The 13,690-nt window shown below is 47.0% G+C and overlaps 1 protein-coding gene across 1 annotated transcript in view; it reads right to left on the bottom strand.

Moving 5' to 3' along the window:
• The window catches only part of ANO9 (anoctamin 9), a 63,314-nt gene that overhangs the window by 12,736 nt on the left and 36,888 nt on the right, over window positions 1-13,690 (bottom strand). Inside the window, exons 17-21 of the mRNA XM_054972877.1 lie at window positions 13,243-13,300; window positions 12,578-12,675; window positions 4,339-4,502; window positions 2,500-2,652; window positions 1,479-1,626 (exon numbers count right to left, since the gene is read on the bottom strand). Coding sequence (XP_054828852.1) covers window positions 1,479-1,626; window positions 2,500-2,652; window positions 4,339-4,502; window positions 12,578-12,675; window positions 13,243-13,300 — 621 coding nt within the window. The remainder of the gene's footprint in view (window positions 1-1,478; window positions 1,627-2,499; window positions 2,653-4,338; window positions 4,503-12,577; window positions 12,676-13,242; window positions 13,301-13,690) is intronic.

Below are 13,690 nucleotides of genomic sequence, written 5' to 3'. Positions count from 1 at the left end.
TTTTCTGTACCACACAGACTCCTACTGTTCAACCACGCTATCTTAAACAAGTGCCACAGGAAGGGGGTGGTCTTTTGACAACTGTCTGATCCACCAATGGTGCACAAGTGCCATAAACAGTCTTACAGTAACCAGGTGCTGGGTAGCAGGTGACCAAGGCAGGGCTCAGAATGGCAAGCTTGTACAGGTGAGTGAGCAGCCTTGGCCCTCTCCATGGGTAATTCCCACTAAGGCCAAGTGGTGGCAGTGGGCATGGGACAGGAAGCCCCTCTGGGGGGGCACCATGTGGATGCAAGTGCCAGGCAGAGACTTGAACTGCCACTGGTTACCCCTAGACATCTCAGACCTAGGTTTGAATCCCTGTTCTAGCATGGAAGCTCACTGGGTAACCTTGGGTTGGTCATCGTTCCTCAGCTTAACCTACCTCACAGGGTAGTTGTTGTGAGAATAAAATAGAGAAGGAAGAACAATATTGTAAGCTGATTTGGATCTACTGGGGAAAGAGTGGGATATATGTAATTTTTTTAAATCCCCCCGAACAGTTTTTTCCCAGCTATAAGAATGTTTTTTAAAAACAACAAAGCACTTGGCTTAAAAACTTTGGCAAAACAGCTTTGTCATCACACAGCACAAAAATTCATGTTACAGACTGATACTAGGGGCGGGGATGGGCAAATCACTCTAGTATCACCCCCTGATCCAACCAGATGAACGTATGTTCCTGTTCTATGCTTCGTAACAAACTGATCTTTGCAAGTGGTTCAGAACTCCTATCACAAATGTCAAAGAACGTGGATATTTTACTTCCCCATCTCATGGAGAATGTTGATCCACCCAGCAGCTCCTACCAGCTCTTGCATGGGTTGAGATTATTAACTTTTGTAGAGTGGGTGTTATATGGCAAGACAGGGTAGTACCAGGCAGTTACAGGATCAAGGAGAAGAGACAAACTAAAGCAGAAAGGGCACAAAGGAAAGAAGAAGCACTGCCTTCTAGAGCTGATTCCAACGCGCACTTGGCCACAAAATCCTACCATGGTGGGAGGATGCAGATCAGAGCCTATCTGGGGCTGTGAGCAAGGTACTGTATATCAATTTGTGTCCATAGCACATCCCTCCAATACGAAGATTTATTTCTCTGATGCAAGGTTGTTTTGCATGTTCTTATTTTTATCAATGGAATGTGCCTTATGCTGGAGAAGGACATCAGGCATACAGTAGCCAATGGAACAGAACTATGCTCACGTTTCAAGGATTTTTAAAACCTCCTCCTCCCTCCTTGCCACAGTTCACCCACTTTAAAAGATACTAACTTCTTATTTCGTCACACCTTTCAATATCTTTCCCTCACTCTCCCAGACCTACTATATGGATGGTTCTTACACACAGTTTTTAGCAATGGGGGAACAGCCTCAGCTTTAAGAAAATCATGATTACTACATTCACAGCCCTGCTTGCCTGCTCTTGCATAGAACTCACTCTATGCCAGTGTAATTCTTCTGCATACACGGACCGCGTGTATATTTATACACTTGCATGGGGATGAAGTCTGAAGTGATAGAAATCACAAGGCCATTGGCAATGACAGCCAAAATACCAATCGCTTCCACGACCTGCAGCCAAATACCTGCAAAAGGAGAGGAGGAGAGACAGACAGACATTTTCCCTTGGTCAGCTTGATGCTGAGAGCAATCCCTCCTGCCAGGCTTCCAGCATTGGCTGAACAATCTGGTTATTGGTCCCTAGCCAAGGCAAGTATATCAGGAAAAGGGAACAACCAGACCCATGTCCTCCTCTTTCATTCCCCTTCCAGTTTGTAATTAATTAGGTCTCTGGGCCAAATTCAGACCCAGAGGGAGGGTCCCTGAGATCAGTGGCTTCAGGCAAGAGAAGCAGGAGCCTGGGGTGTAAGTGGCTCATTGTCCTGTTGACCAAGCAAAGGCAGGAGGGCAGACTCCAAGTATTTATTCCAGGGTTAGCTGTTTTAAGCTAGGCTTAAACTTCATTTGCCAGCCAGTCATGAACAGATGCTGCACACTGATTCTGAGGCTTGAGGATATTTAATTAATGTTAGTTCTCCAGACAAGGTCCAAGTCTCAGATGCAAATGACTTCTTCTCTTATTGGCTTTTCCCCTTCCTGATGCTGAATCCTATAGGGCTCCTATTTAAACCATTTCCCCAGGCTTTATCTCACAGAGAGGCTCTGCACAAGTCACAGTAAAAGTCTTGGAAATACTGTATCCTCATAATAACTTGGGTAAGAGTATTCCCCAAAGAAGCAGAGTATTAGTAAGTCCAAGTCTTAGGGCTTACTCCCCAGTTTGCTCAAGTCATGTACTTTTCCTCTTTCCTAAGTAACCTTTTCACTAAACCTTGATATAAGTCAGCTACCACTTTGTACATGAGCCCAGTATTGCCACACTAAAAATCCTGAGGTAATATAGAAGCCTGTCTTGAATTGTCTGAACAGGGAGCTTTTCTCTCTGATCACCACCGTACCAATATCCTTGGCTTTCCTGGGCACCATCCGCCTCTGCAGTTTTGCCATCTTGACAGCATCGTATCGAATTTCAATGAGGTTGTTGAAAAAGGCCAGCAATGGGGCAAGTGGGAAGGCAGCCACAAAAATGGTGGTGAAGCTGTATTGGATCACTGAAGATTCAGAACACAGTACAGTGAAAAGAGGTAGTAAATGGCAGAAATATTCTGGCATGGAATATGTTTTCTGGACTTCCAGAGATGCACCAAAGCCCAATAGCCTACATACCATAAGCAGACTGGTACAAACCTAAGGTCAACTCCTATCATCAGTTGTTTTACATGAGTTTCAGATTGGTGTGTTTCAATCCCAAGAATACGTTATTTTCCTGGACACAGGTTTTAATACCCAGGAAGAAGTGACAACACCAGGCGTTGCCAAAGCTGTGTGTATCACACAGTTCTGAGACTGCATTTCATATGCAGAATGTTCCAGACACAGAATTCAGCATCCTGAGAATTCAAAGTTCATGTTTTTAACAAACAAGTTGCTAATACTTAAGAAGGCAAAGATAATTCCAAAAACGTGTGGTAATTCTTTTGAAATCTGAGATGCTAAAATGGAGAGGAACTGAGTAAGCTTTCCAGTAGTAGGATGGTAGACTTCAGTGCTCTGTACAGGTTTATGGCCCTCCCATCTAAAGTAACAGCAGAATAAAATTATGCAAAATATTTATTTCATATTTTGGTGAGAGAGCAAGTTCCACAATGAGGTACCACAAGAGATAGGTCTACCATTTGCCCACTTACAGTGGGCAATCTTCAGGTTTTGGTTGAGTTGCTGTCACGTCACTTTTAGGGTACAACCTGGAAGTGACCATGGTAGCTCTCGGAATTGCTGGAAACTCTATGGTAAAACCATCATTTTACCATTATCAGCAACTAGGCTGGAGCTTTATTCATATTTATTTTTCTCCCACTGCCCTCCCCCATCCTCGCACTGGTTGCAAGGCTTGGCTGCAGGCCATTCACTCTACTTCATATGGCAGAGGCAGAGCCTCTGACAATGATCTTAATGGATGGGTAGGCTGGCTCAATTGAAATTGTTTGAAATTGTTACAAGTTTTTCTATTCCTTGGCTCAATCATCAACCAGAACAGAGACTGCAACCAAGAAATCAGAAGGAGATTGAGACTTGGAAGGGCAGCCATGAAGGGACTAGAAAAGATCCTTAAGAATCAGTTGCATCTAATCTATTTTTGCCCTCAACAACAGGAGTGAAGTTTAAGTGGAGCGGGAGTGAAGTATCTGAGCGGGTATTCTGTTAGCAGCTAGGGCAATTCAGATTGCAGTCCTAGGCAGAATTATGTTAGTACTAATTTCAGAACAAATTGGTGTGTTAGAATTCTTATCTATGCACAAATCGTCATATCTCTGGCATTCTACCTGAAAAAACCTAACACAGGTGGACAGAACTGCCAAGTCACCAGGAGGCAGGCAAGTCAACAAACATGGGGAAACTTGCATGAGCAATACAGGTTGTAGAATTTAGCTTTTCTTAAAGCAAAGTTTGTGCTTTTTATTGCAGAGTATACTTAAGGCTAATCACTGTTTCCAAAGTTCACAATGTAATCTAAAGCTAGTTATTGATCACATTTTCTTCAGAGAATGGAAGGTGATATGACAGATGCTTCATGCATATATCATTCCCTGTCCCATTCAGTGTTGATAGGGTTTTTTTGTAGCACTTCAAAAATTCATTTGACTTGAAACAATTGTAGGACAAAAGAAATTAAGTTTGTACATTCTAGTTAAAGCTCTGTTATTGAGCCACTCCCCCTTCCCCCCATGATAACTTACTCATCTCCAAAAACTCATTGAATAAACTGAAGATATCGACTTCGTTAAGCTGGTAGTTCTGCAACCATTCATCCTTGCATTGGTTCTGGGCACTCTCCTCCATGTGAACTCTGCTGTGGGATTTGGGCTTGGCACACAGCTTTCTGCATTGACACTTTATCCAGCTATGGGAGGAAATAAAACAAGACAGAAAAAGCATCAAAGTACTGGACTTGTGAACTGCCAAAGGTATCCATAAATCATGACACAGAAGTGGGCAACAATAGCTACAGTCAACACTGAGATTTCCTTATCACAAGAAAACATCTGTTTTCTGATGAAGGTCTAGAATAGAGGTGGGCACGAAACCAATTATGAACCAAAATTTGGCACGAACCAAGCTGGTTCAACGTTTGCTAACTGACAGTTTAAGGGAACCCCCTTTTCATGAACTTCCACGACTTTTTAGGCCGGTTTGTTTGGTTTGTAATTGGTTCATGAAGCCAGACAGCCTGGCACTAATCCATTAATTTCCTAGGCAACGGAGGGGATGATTGTCTGCAGACCTTCTGCAGTCGTGGAAACACCAATCTTAGCCCTCAAAACCTTGATAGGCAGTTCTCCCTGCCAACCAGAGAGCTCCCATTCTGTTCTATGCGGGCAAGAAGCAAGAATTAATTCCCTATGCAACAGAGGGGATGGACGTTCTGCAGCCTTGGGAACACCAATCTTAGCCCTCAAAACCTTTATAGGTAGCTCTGCCTGCCAACCAGAGAGCTCCTATTCTGCTCTATGGAGAGCAACGAGTATAATAACCAGGTCTCAGCCTTGTGGTTCCACTTTCCAACAGGCAGAGAAAAAAGGAAGAGCTGCTGTTGGGAGTTGGAGAGAGGGGGGGGGAGGATTTTGGAGCATGTTGGTGGAGTCGCAGGCTTGCTGCTTAAAAAGAGACTGATAAACAGTCTCTTTCTTATATAGAGTACCTTTCCTGGCTGGGAAGATGTTTTGTGTGGTGGGTGAGGGCCCTTTTCCCCCATCCCAGTCCCAGGACTACCGTTAGGCTCTGAGGCCAAACTTAGTGGCTTCCTTGGCTGAGGGCTCTTCTTATTAGCTCCATTAGGCCAGAGTGAGGGGCAAAGGTGGTCATGGAGAGAAGTCCCAAACTCGTCCTGCAGTCCCACCAGTGCCCAGCAAAGGGCCTCTTTTTCAACATCCACTTGTGGGGATGGAGGAGGAGGCAGAAGAGTTGTCAGTGTTGCCAGAGGAAGAGCAGCTGCTAAAACTTTTTGAGGAGGAGGAGGAGGAGGAGGAGGGATCTCAACTGAGCAGGAGGGCTGGGAGGCCAACCACAAACCACCCTGGCTGCCTGCCGCGTTGATGGGGCAGCTGGCTCACAGCAGCATGCCCTACGTGATGACGTCACGTGTAGTGACATCATCACACAATCCAGGTGCACGCGTGTAAGTGCTCGGAGGGCAGCAACAGCCCTGGAGCTGCCCCCAGGGGTGGTGGTCCTCTCTACAGCCCTACAAATCCCAACCTCTTGGGGATGTTCTTGCCTGCAGTCCACCCCTTGCTGCATCCTCCCACCCCAGCCACACCTGTCCCAGTCCCCATTTCAGGCACGCACTTTGGCAGCACTTCACAACCCTCCCCAATGGCCCCTGTGTGGTACGTTGCTGGCACTGTGATATCCTGATGCGTAGGGGCTTGGACCCCAAGCACCTGTTGTCCAGCGTCCTCCACAGGCATCTGCAGAGGCAGCACATGAGTCTGTTGCCTCTGGAGCAAGGAGAACCATCCAGCAGGGGGACGAAGAGGGCTTCTGAGCAAGGAGAAGGGGGAGGGGAACGGGAGTCCACCCTGAGGAAGAAGACTCGTACTGAGGGTGCTGTGGGTGGGAGTGGAACTTCCAGGCAGGCTCTCCTTCAGGAGGTTGTTTCCTTGGGGTTGGTGGCAATGCCAAGAAAAGGAAACAGGGGGAGGGCTCAGGAGGCGGGCACTCGTGTGGTGGCAGAGATGGGCTTTGTCCGTTGTTGAGGGTGTGGCCTTTTGACAGGTGCTGCATCATTTTTCCCCCTAGTATACCATGTCTTTGCAGCAGACAATTGGCCGGAAAGTCTTGCCATCCGTCTACTGCTCTATGGTAGAGCTGGTCCATGACGAGCTGTCCAGTGCACAAGGGCGAACTGTGCACTTCACGGCAGACCTGTGGAGCATCCGTCAGCACTGCTACCTCATCCTCACTGCCCACTAGTGGCAACCAGAGGACCTCTGGACCCCCAGGACAAAATCAGGGTCCTGGGAGGAGGGGACAGCCCTGCTGCCGGGCTATGGAGTAGTTCTGCTCCAGGTGCGGGGGATGAATGAGGACTGCATGGGGGGATGAACATTGCTGCCACAATCAAGGGTGGACTGAGGGACTGGGCACCCACGGGTGATGTTGTCCATGGCTACATGATCACATTCACCGGTAGAACCATAGTGAAAGCCATGGATGTCACATCCCTTGAGGGCATTGGGTGCCTGGTGCACAAGCTGCACCTGGTTGTGAAGGATGCTCTTGGGCTGGGGTCAGAACATCAATCCCACCTGGGACCGGGGAACATTGGACACGCGTGACTTGTTGGACAGCTTCCAGCTGGCTACTTTTTCAGCAACATTCATTCTTCCCACCAGCTGCACGAGAGGTGGGAGGAGGAGGGGGATCCCAAGCACCAGCTCTTCAAAGACATGCCCACCCGTTGGATCTCCACCTACGTCATGATGACTTGTCAGTTGGAGGAAAGAAATGTGGTGCAGGGTCCTCTGTGCCCATTGTGCAGGGGGGAGAAGAGTTCAGCATTAGGTCCACGGACTGGCTAGTCCCAAATGGTCCATGTCCTGAAGCTGTTTCAGGAGACCACTGACCTCCCTGCTCCTACAAGGCCAACCTGAGGCAAGCCATCCCCCTGATCCTGGGCTGGACCAGATGCTGGCCAAAGAACTAGAGCAGGGGGAAGCCCTTCTCCACAACGTCAGGGACTTGGTGATGAGGTTGTAGGCAGGTGTGGACGCCTGCTTGCATCCTCTCTGCCAAGAGGGGGTGTACAGCCAGGCCTGCATGTGTGACCCCTGTATAAAGGGCAGCATCGCCACATGCAATGCTGAGCTCCAGCGATGGATGCAGGACCTCCACAGAGAAGTGTGCAGTTTCCAGGAAAAACTATCTGGCCAGAGGGAAGAGGGCATGGAAGAGGGACTGGGCGGTGGCAGCAGAGCAGGAAGCCGATCAGCCCAGTGCCCCAGGCCATGAAAGCCCATCCAACAACCTCCCCACACTGGTCCTCGGTGATGAGCTGGACAGTTGGCGGCATCAGGGAGTCCACGCATGCCCTTGCAGAAGACTTGGAGGAGGTGAGGTTCAGGCACCTTGCCAAGCCCCACCAGCCCCCCAACTCCGATCCCCTGGAATGCTGGGCACACAAAGCTGACATCTGGCCTAACTTGTCATCTGCGGCCATGAACTTCCTCTCTCCCCCCACCACCTGTGTCCAGATAGAGTGAGTATTCTCCCATCTGGGAGACCTGCTTGGTGCCTGCCACTCACGCCTGGTGGATCAATTGGCCTTCATAAAGTTCAACCTCCTCCTGCTGGGCTACCCCTCACCACACCTTGGGGACTGAAGATCCAGGTTCCCCGACAATGAAAGTTAAGCTTTCCCCCCTCACCTGGAGGTATCATGGCTCCGACCCCACCCCAGTCTCTCTGCCACTGCCAGGTTTATGGGCTCCTCATTATGGAATGCAATGCTGTTCCCTCAAGGTCTGCTTCCCCCCAGGATTAACCTCCCCTCATGGATTGCCTTTTTCTTTTCCTGTACAAGAATATCCTGTCTCCCCAAAGAACATCTTCTCCTTCTCTCTATGGGAAGTGGCTTTAATGAAAGAGATTTTATGTACCTTTATGGGCCTTCTATTACAGTTATGCACTTTTACTATTATCAGGAGCTAATGTAGTATTTGTAACGCAACTTGCAAGAAAATGAGACTTGAAACAAAAGACCAATGCAGAATGTATGTTATACATGGAAATCACTGTGAGAAGTAAGATCAAAATACTGTGAAGCTTCCTACCAGGTAGGTTGCGCTTGCCAAACACCTGCTTATGACTTGACACCTGTTCATGACTTGATACAGAAACCCCTTTGTGAAACTGCTTATGCAAAATGTTGCAATGAAAGCTAGCTGAAAGCTAATTAGATTAGCAGAACCTTTCAAGGGTGAGAGGAAACCACAAAGCAGAGGAATGGGTGCTGAATATAACTTTAAGCACATTCCTAGGGAAGGGAGAGCGCTCCTCTCCCACGGAACCCAGAGAAATATTCTCCGCTTGAAACCCACAAGGTTGCCAAAAGTGACAGGGGGGAACATTTACTAAATGTTACATGGACCAAAGGAATGGGCCTAAATGAAAAGCCTATGAAAGAGATGTGTGGGAAAGGAAGGGAGATGTTCCTTCAAGAGATAGACCAAGGACAGATAAGATAAGCAATGGCAATCGGGTAATATTGTAATTGTGCTGTTGACCTAAGTTGTTTCTTCCAATAAGGATACCCCTGGACACTTCTGCCATGAGAGGTGGTCACCCATCCGAGCCAATGGGGGCCACTATATTTTCTGAGCCAATAGAATAACAAGTATTATAATTAACCAAAAGGTATTAATTGCTTTGTACTGCTATTGTAGCTCTGATGAGCGTTGGACATGAGGAGACCTTTTATTCTCTGTGTAACCATCGTTCTTGCATCGTTTAATAAACGGTTATAGATTGCTTCATCCGCAGGACTCTGCGTCTGTCTCTTATTATGATTGGCTAAGGGATATTTGGGCCACAAGTTGTGTGGAACACCTCCAAGATTAACCTCCTCTCATAGACTGTCTCTGTCCTCCTCTCATTGAAAAGAATATTCCTGTGACCCCAAGAACAGCTCTTTGACTGGGGAAGGATGCCAAGGAAGGCCTATAAAGATGGGCAGGGACAAGGAGCCAGTGATGAGTAGTCGGGAGTGAGTGAATTGGAGAGATGAGTGAGCGTGACAAGGTCAGAGAGAGAAGGAGCGACACTGGCCATCCCAATAGAGGAAGTGAGGGATCCAGAGTGTCTTCAACCCCCCTCCATACCTGAGGCTTTCATTGAGCTCTAGCTACTGCCCAGGCCAACATGGAGGGCATGCCACCCCCCAGACTCTGACAAACTTGGCAAGGAGCCTGACACAAGTCAATTGGCATTTGTGGCTGGCTCCCATTATATCTAATGGCTCTTCTCCATGCCCGCAGCTCACGCCTGGACCCGGCCCTGGTGGATCAATTGTCCTTCATAAAGGTTAACCTCCCCCTGCTGGGGTACCCCTCCCTTGACCTTAGGGAGATATTGGGGCTGTGAGCCACCCCAGTCTCTGTCCGGCTGCCAGACTCAGTTGCCCACCCTCAGGTTCCCTCGCAGCCACCCAGTCATTGAGGTGGGTTTTGGCTCACCTGAGGTGGAGAACTACCCACAAGGCCAACTTAAATCTCCTTTCCTCATGGTCCACCAACGGCAGCCATCCCCGGCTGTATCCCAATAGTGGGAGCTGGATGTTCAGAGCTGAGCTCCAACTCTGCCCCAGTCTCTGTGCCAGTGCCAGACTCAGAGAACAATTGTCTAGGAGGGTCTGGCTGTCCCATTTCCTTAGGCGTAAAACATCTCCCTGAAAGGGGGTGCCATGGGCCACCCTCTGAGCCTGTAGCCCCCAGTGGGAGGAAGGGAGATGGTCCATTGGCTGCCTCCTGGGCCCGTGAAGAGGAGGCAACCACTGTCAAAACCCACCTTTTCCAATGCGGTGGCCGCCCCTGGAGACAAGTGGAGTGCTGCGGGCCACCCCTGGAGACTGTCCCCTGGGGGACAGAAGGGAAGTGGTCCAGTCCATTGACCAACTCCTGGGCCTGCAAGGAGGAGGTGGTCACTATCATAACCCATGTCTGGGGGCTGTCATTCCATCCTCAGAGGAAAATTCTCTAGCTCCATCCCATAACTTTTTGGTGCTGCCTGAAATGTGTTCCAATGGAGCCTATGTAAGTCGACCAGTATTCATGGCTCCCATTATATCTAATGGGACTTTCCTGGGGGTCTATTACTTGGAGATCTGAAAGGAAATCTTCACCAAAGTTCAAGGAGGACTGGAGGAGAATCTGCTGAAGAGTCCCTGTGGGTTTGGCATCTTTGCATGTGAAGGGGGCCAATTCTAGGGCCTGGGGAATTGATGAACCAAATGAACCAGTTTGTGAACCGGGGCAAGTTTGTGAAAGTTCATGGTTCATGGTTTGTGAAAGGCGATGAACCATGAACCACAGTTTGTTTCTTTCCCAGTTCATGTCCATCTCTAGTCTAGAACATTCTCTTTCTGAATACTGATTAGAACCAACTAAAAAGGTTTCACCAGGGCCGGCACGCCTATTAAGGCCAGGTAGGCGGTGGCCGCAGGCGCGGGGTGCTGGAGGGAGCGCCGGAGGAGGCGCGGCGGGCAGAAGTGCACGCCACAAAGCACCAGCCTCCTATCCCTCCCACCCCGCACCGCTGCCGCCGCCAGCACAAGCCCCCGGCCAGGTGCAGCCACCGCGGGCAGGCATCTGCGGCGGCGCAGGCAACTGAGTGGGAGAGCTCGGAGGCTGCCCGCCGCAGCAATTGGGCTGGCGGCAGCGCGCACTCCCGTGATGATGTCACGCGTGATGTCATCACGCAGGCTGGTGTGCACGCGCGTGCTCGTGCGTGCGCAGGGGAGCCCGGCTGGCCGGCCGGCCACAAGCACGGCAGACCCTTGCGCCGCCCCTGGGTGTCACTTCAATTTTTGAATGTCCATGCTTCTGCAAAGAGAACTGTTCCTCTTAAGCCTGGCTCCACTTGAGGTGGCCAATTCATGGGAATGTGATGGGCCCCTGGTGGACTTTTGTGACCAGTAAATCTATGTAGGGAGTATCAAGAAACTCTCTCCTCTAGAAGGTGAGGCTGATACAGTCTCTGCAGGCTTTCTGAAGGCCTTTTCTATTCTGGAAGACTTTTGAATGGTTGGTGGATTGATGAGATGGTGCTGGTTATTACACCCTGAGATGGTTTTTAATGGGATTTTAAGTTATTTTAAATTTGGTTTTATGTTTTATGAAAATTTTAATTTGTTTTTTCTTGGAGGTAGAGAAGCAGCATAAAGCCAGAACTAATAAATTTATAAATTCTGCAGAGGCAGCTGCAGTTTCTGTATCCTGGTGGCCTTACAAAAAGATTACCCGAATTGCACATGCCCCAAATAGCCATGAGCGTAGCCCCTACACAAAGACAGCAGTTCTCACAAAAATCACCTACATGAATGGAGTCCACAAACACCCTTACATGCTCTGAAAAAACTTATATAAGGGCCACCATATATAAATATTTTGTGTGTGTGTGTGTATGTGTGTGTGTCCCTGTGACTTACATAGGCTCCATTGGAACACATTGCAGGCAGCACCAAAAAGTTATGGGATGGAGCTAGAGAATATATATATATATATATATATATATATATATATATATATATATATATATATATATATATATATATATATATATATATATATATATTGTTTATACTCTTTCAGTTTTTTCAGCTTTGTATTGGATTTTTGCTAATGATATGTATTTATTTATCCTATGGCATTGAAATGTCTTTGATAATGATTGTGGTAATCTTACTTAATGTAATTCACCTTGAGTCTTAGTCAGAAAGGTGGACTATAAATGACATAAATAAATAAAATAAAATATGAACTGGGTCATAGAGTCACATGGAGTGGAAATGATCATAAGATCATTATATCACAACACCACCCCTCAAGACTCATATTCTCATAGATTAGCTCTTCAACAGATGGTATTCCATAAAAATGCTGAGCAGCACATGACATTGCTCTGCTTGAGAACAAAACATCTCAAGCAAGTCAGCCTAGCCCCATGCTGCAGGCAAAGGAAATACCCAACCCCACTCCAAATCACTGCCCAATCTGGTGTGAAAGAACATAACATACATCCTGCCCAAATTCACCTGATTCTCTCCCAAGAACAAAGTACAATTCACAAAATATTTCCCACCAAAGGAATGTGATTTGGGCACATGCAATCACCACAGTATCCTTTTTCTAACTATGGAGGTCTGCAATACCCAGAGAAAAGGTGGACCCGGTTCCAATTGCATGAGTTATGCTTACTTACGGTAACAAATACTCCTGAAGGTGGCTCAGGGTTTGTTTTAATGTCATGATTATAGCCATCTGGATAAAGAGATCTAAAAGGCAACCACTAGGGTGGCACTAGAAAGAAAAAGAAAAAGAGAGATGTGTTGTATCTAAAGGTTGGTCCCAAGATCACTTACTGCTATTCATGTTCTAAAAAAAATGTTCATGGGAAACAACCTGAGAGAGGGCCTTCTTGGTGGTGGCACTAAATTTATGGAACATCTTCCCCAAGGATATTTGTTTGTTTACCTCTATCACTTTTCTGCCAGCAGGTGAAGATTTTTTTTGTTTTGTCTGGTATTCTCTCAATAATACTTCCTACCTGCCTTATATTTTAATCTGCTCTCTTAAGTTTTATATATTTATTTTAGCTCAGATTTGTAGTTGTTTTTAAACTATATTTTTATTATGCTTGTTTTAATGGTTAGCCACTTTGGTGCCCTTGATAAGAGTAGAAAGGTGGAATACAAATGCTGTAAAAATAAAACAAACAAATGTCCAAAAAATGCTGCACATCTGTAACATGAAATTGACAAAGCTCCAGAAAGTTTCCACCATTCATGCATATCAGATTCCGATTTGCCCATTATAATCAAATATGCCAGGTATGGAAAAAGAACCCGTATGGCAAAAGAAACTTACTTCTTCCAGTCTCCACTTGCCAGCAACACGAACATAGTTTCCAGGGTGGCCATTAATCCTAACAAGGAAATTAAGATTAAAATATTTCAGTTCTTATTATCATCTATCCTTTCTCTCAAGAACATACAGTTTAGAAGATAAAACAGGAGTCCGGTAACACTTTAAAGAGCCAGTTTGGTGTAGTGGTTAAGAGCGTGGGACTCTAATCTGGAGAGCCAGGTTTGATTCTCCACTCCTCCACTTAAAGCCAGCTGGGTGACCTTAGGCTAGTCACAGTTCTCTGGAGCTCTCTCAGCCCCATCCACCTCACAGGGTGTTTTGTTGTGGGGATAATAATGGCATGCTTTGTAAACCGCTCTGAGTGGGCATTAAGTTGTCCTGAAGGGCGGTATATAAATCAAATGTTGTTGTTGTTGTTATTATTATTATTAAAGTCTAAGAACATTTA

Source organism: Eublepharis macularius, chromosome 2 (genome assembly GCF_028583425.1).
Source record: "Eublepharis macularius isolate TG4126 chromosome 2, MPM_Emac_v1.0, whole genome shotgun sequence".
NCBI classification, from domain to species: domain Eukaryota; kingdom Metazoa; phylum Chordata; class Lepidosauria; order Squamata; family Eublepharidae; genus Eublepharis; species Eublepharis macularius.
This window is presented reverse-complemented; position numbering and strand designations above follow the sequence as displayed.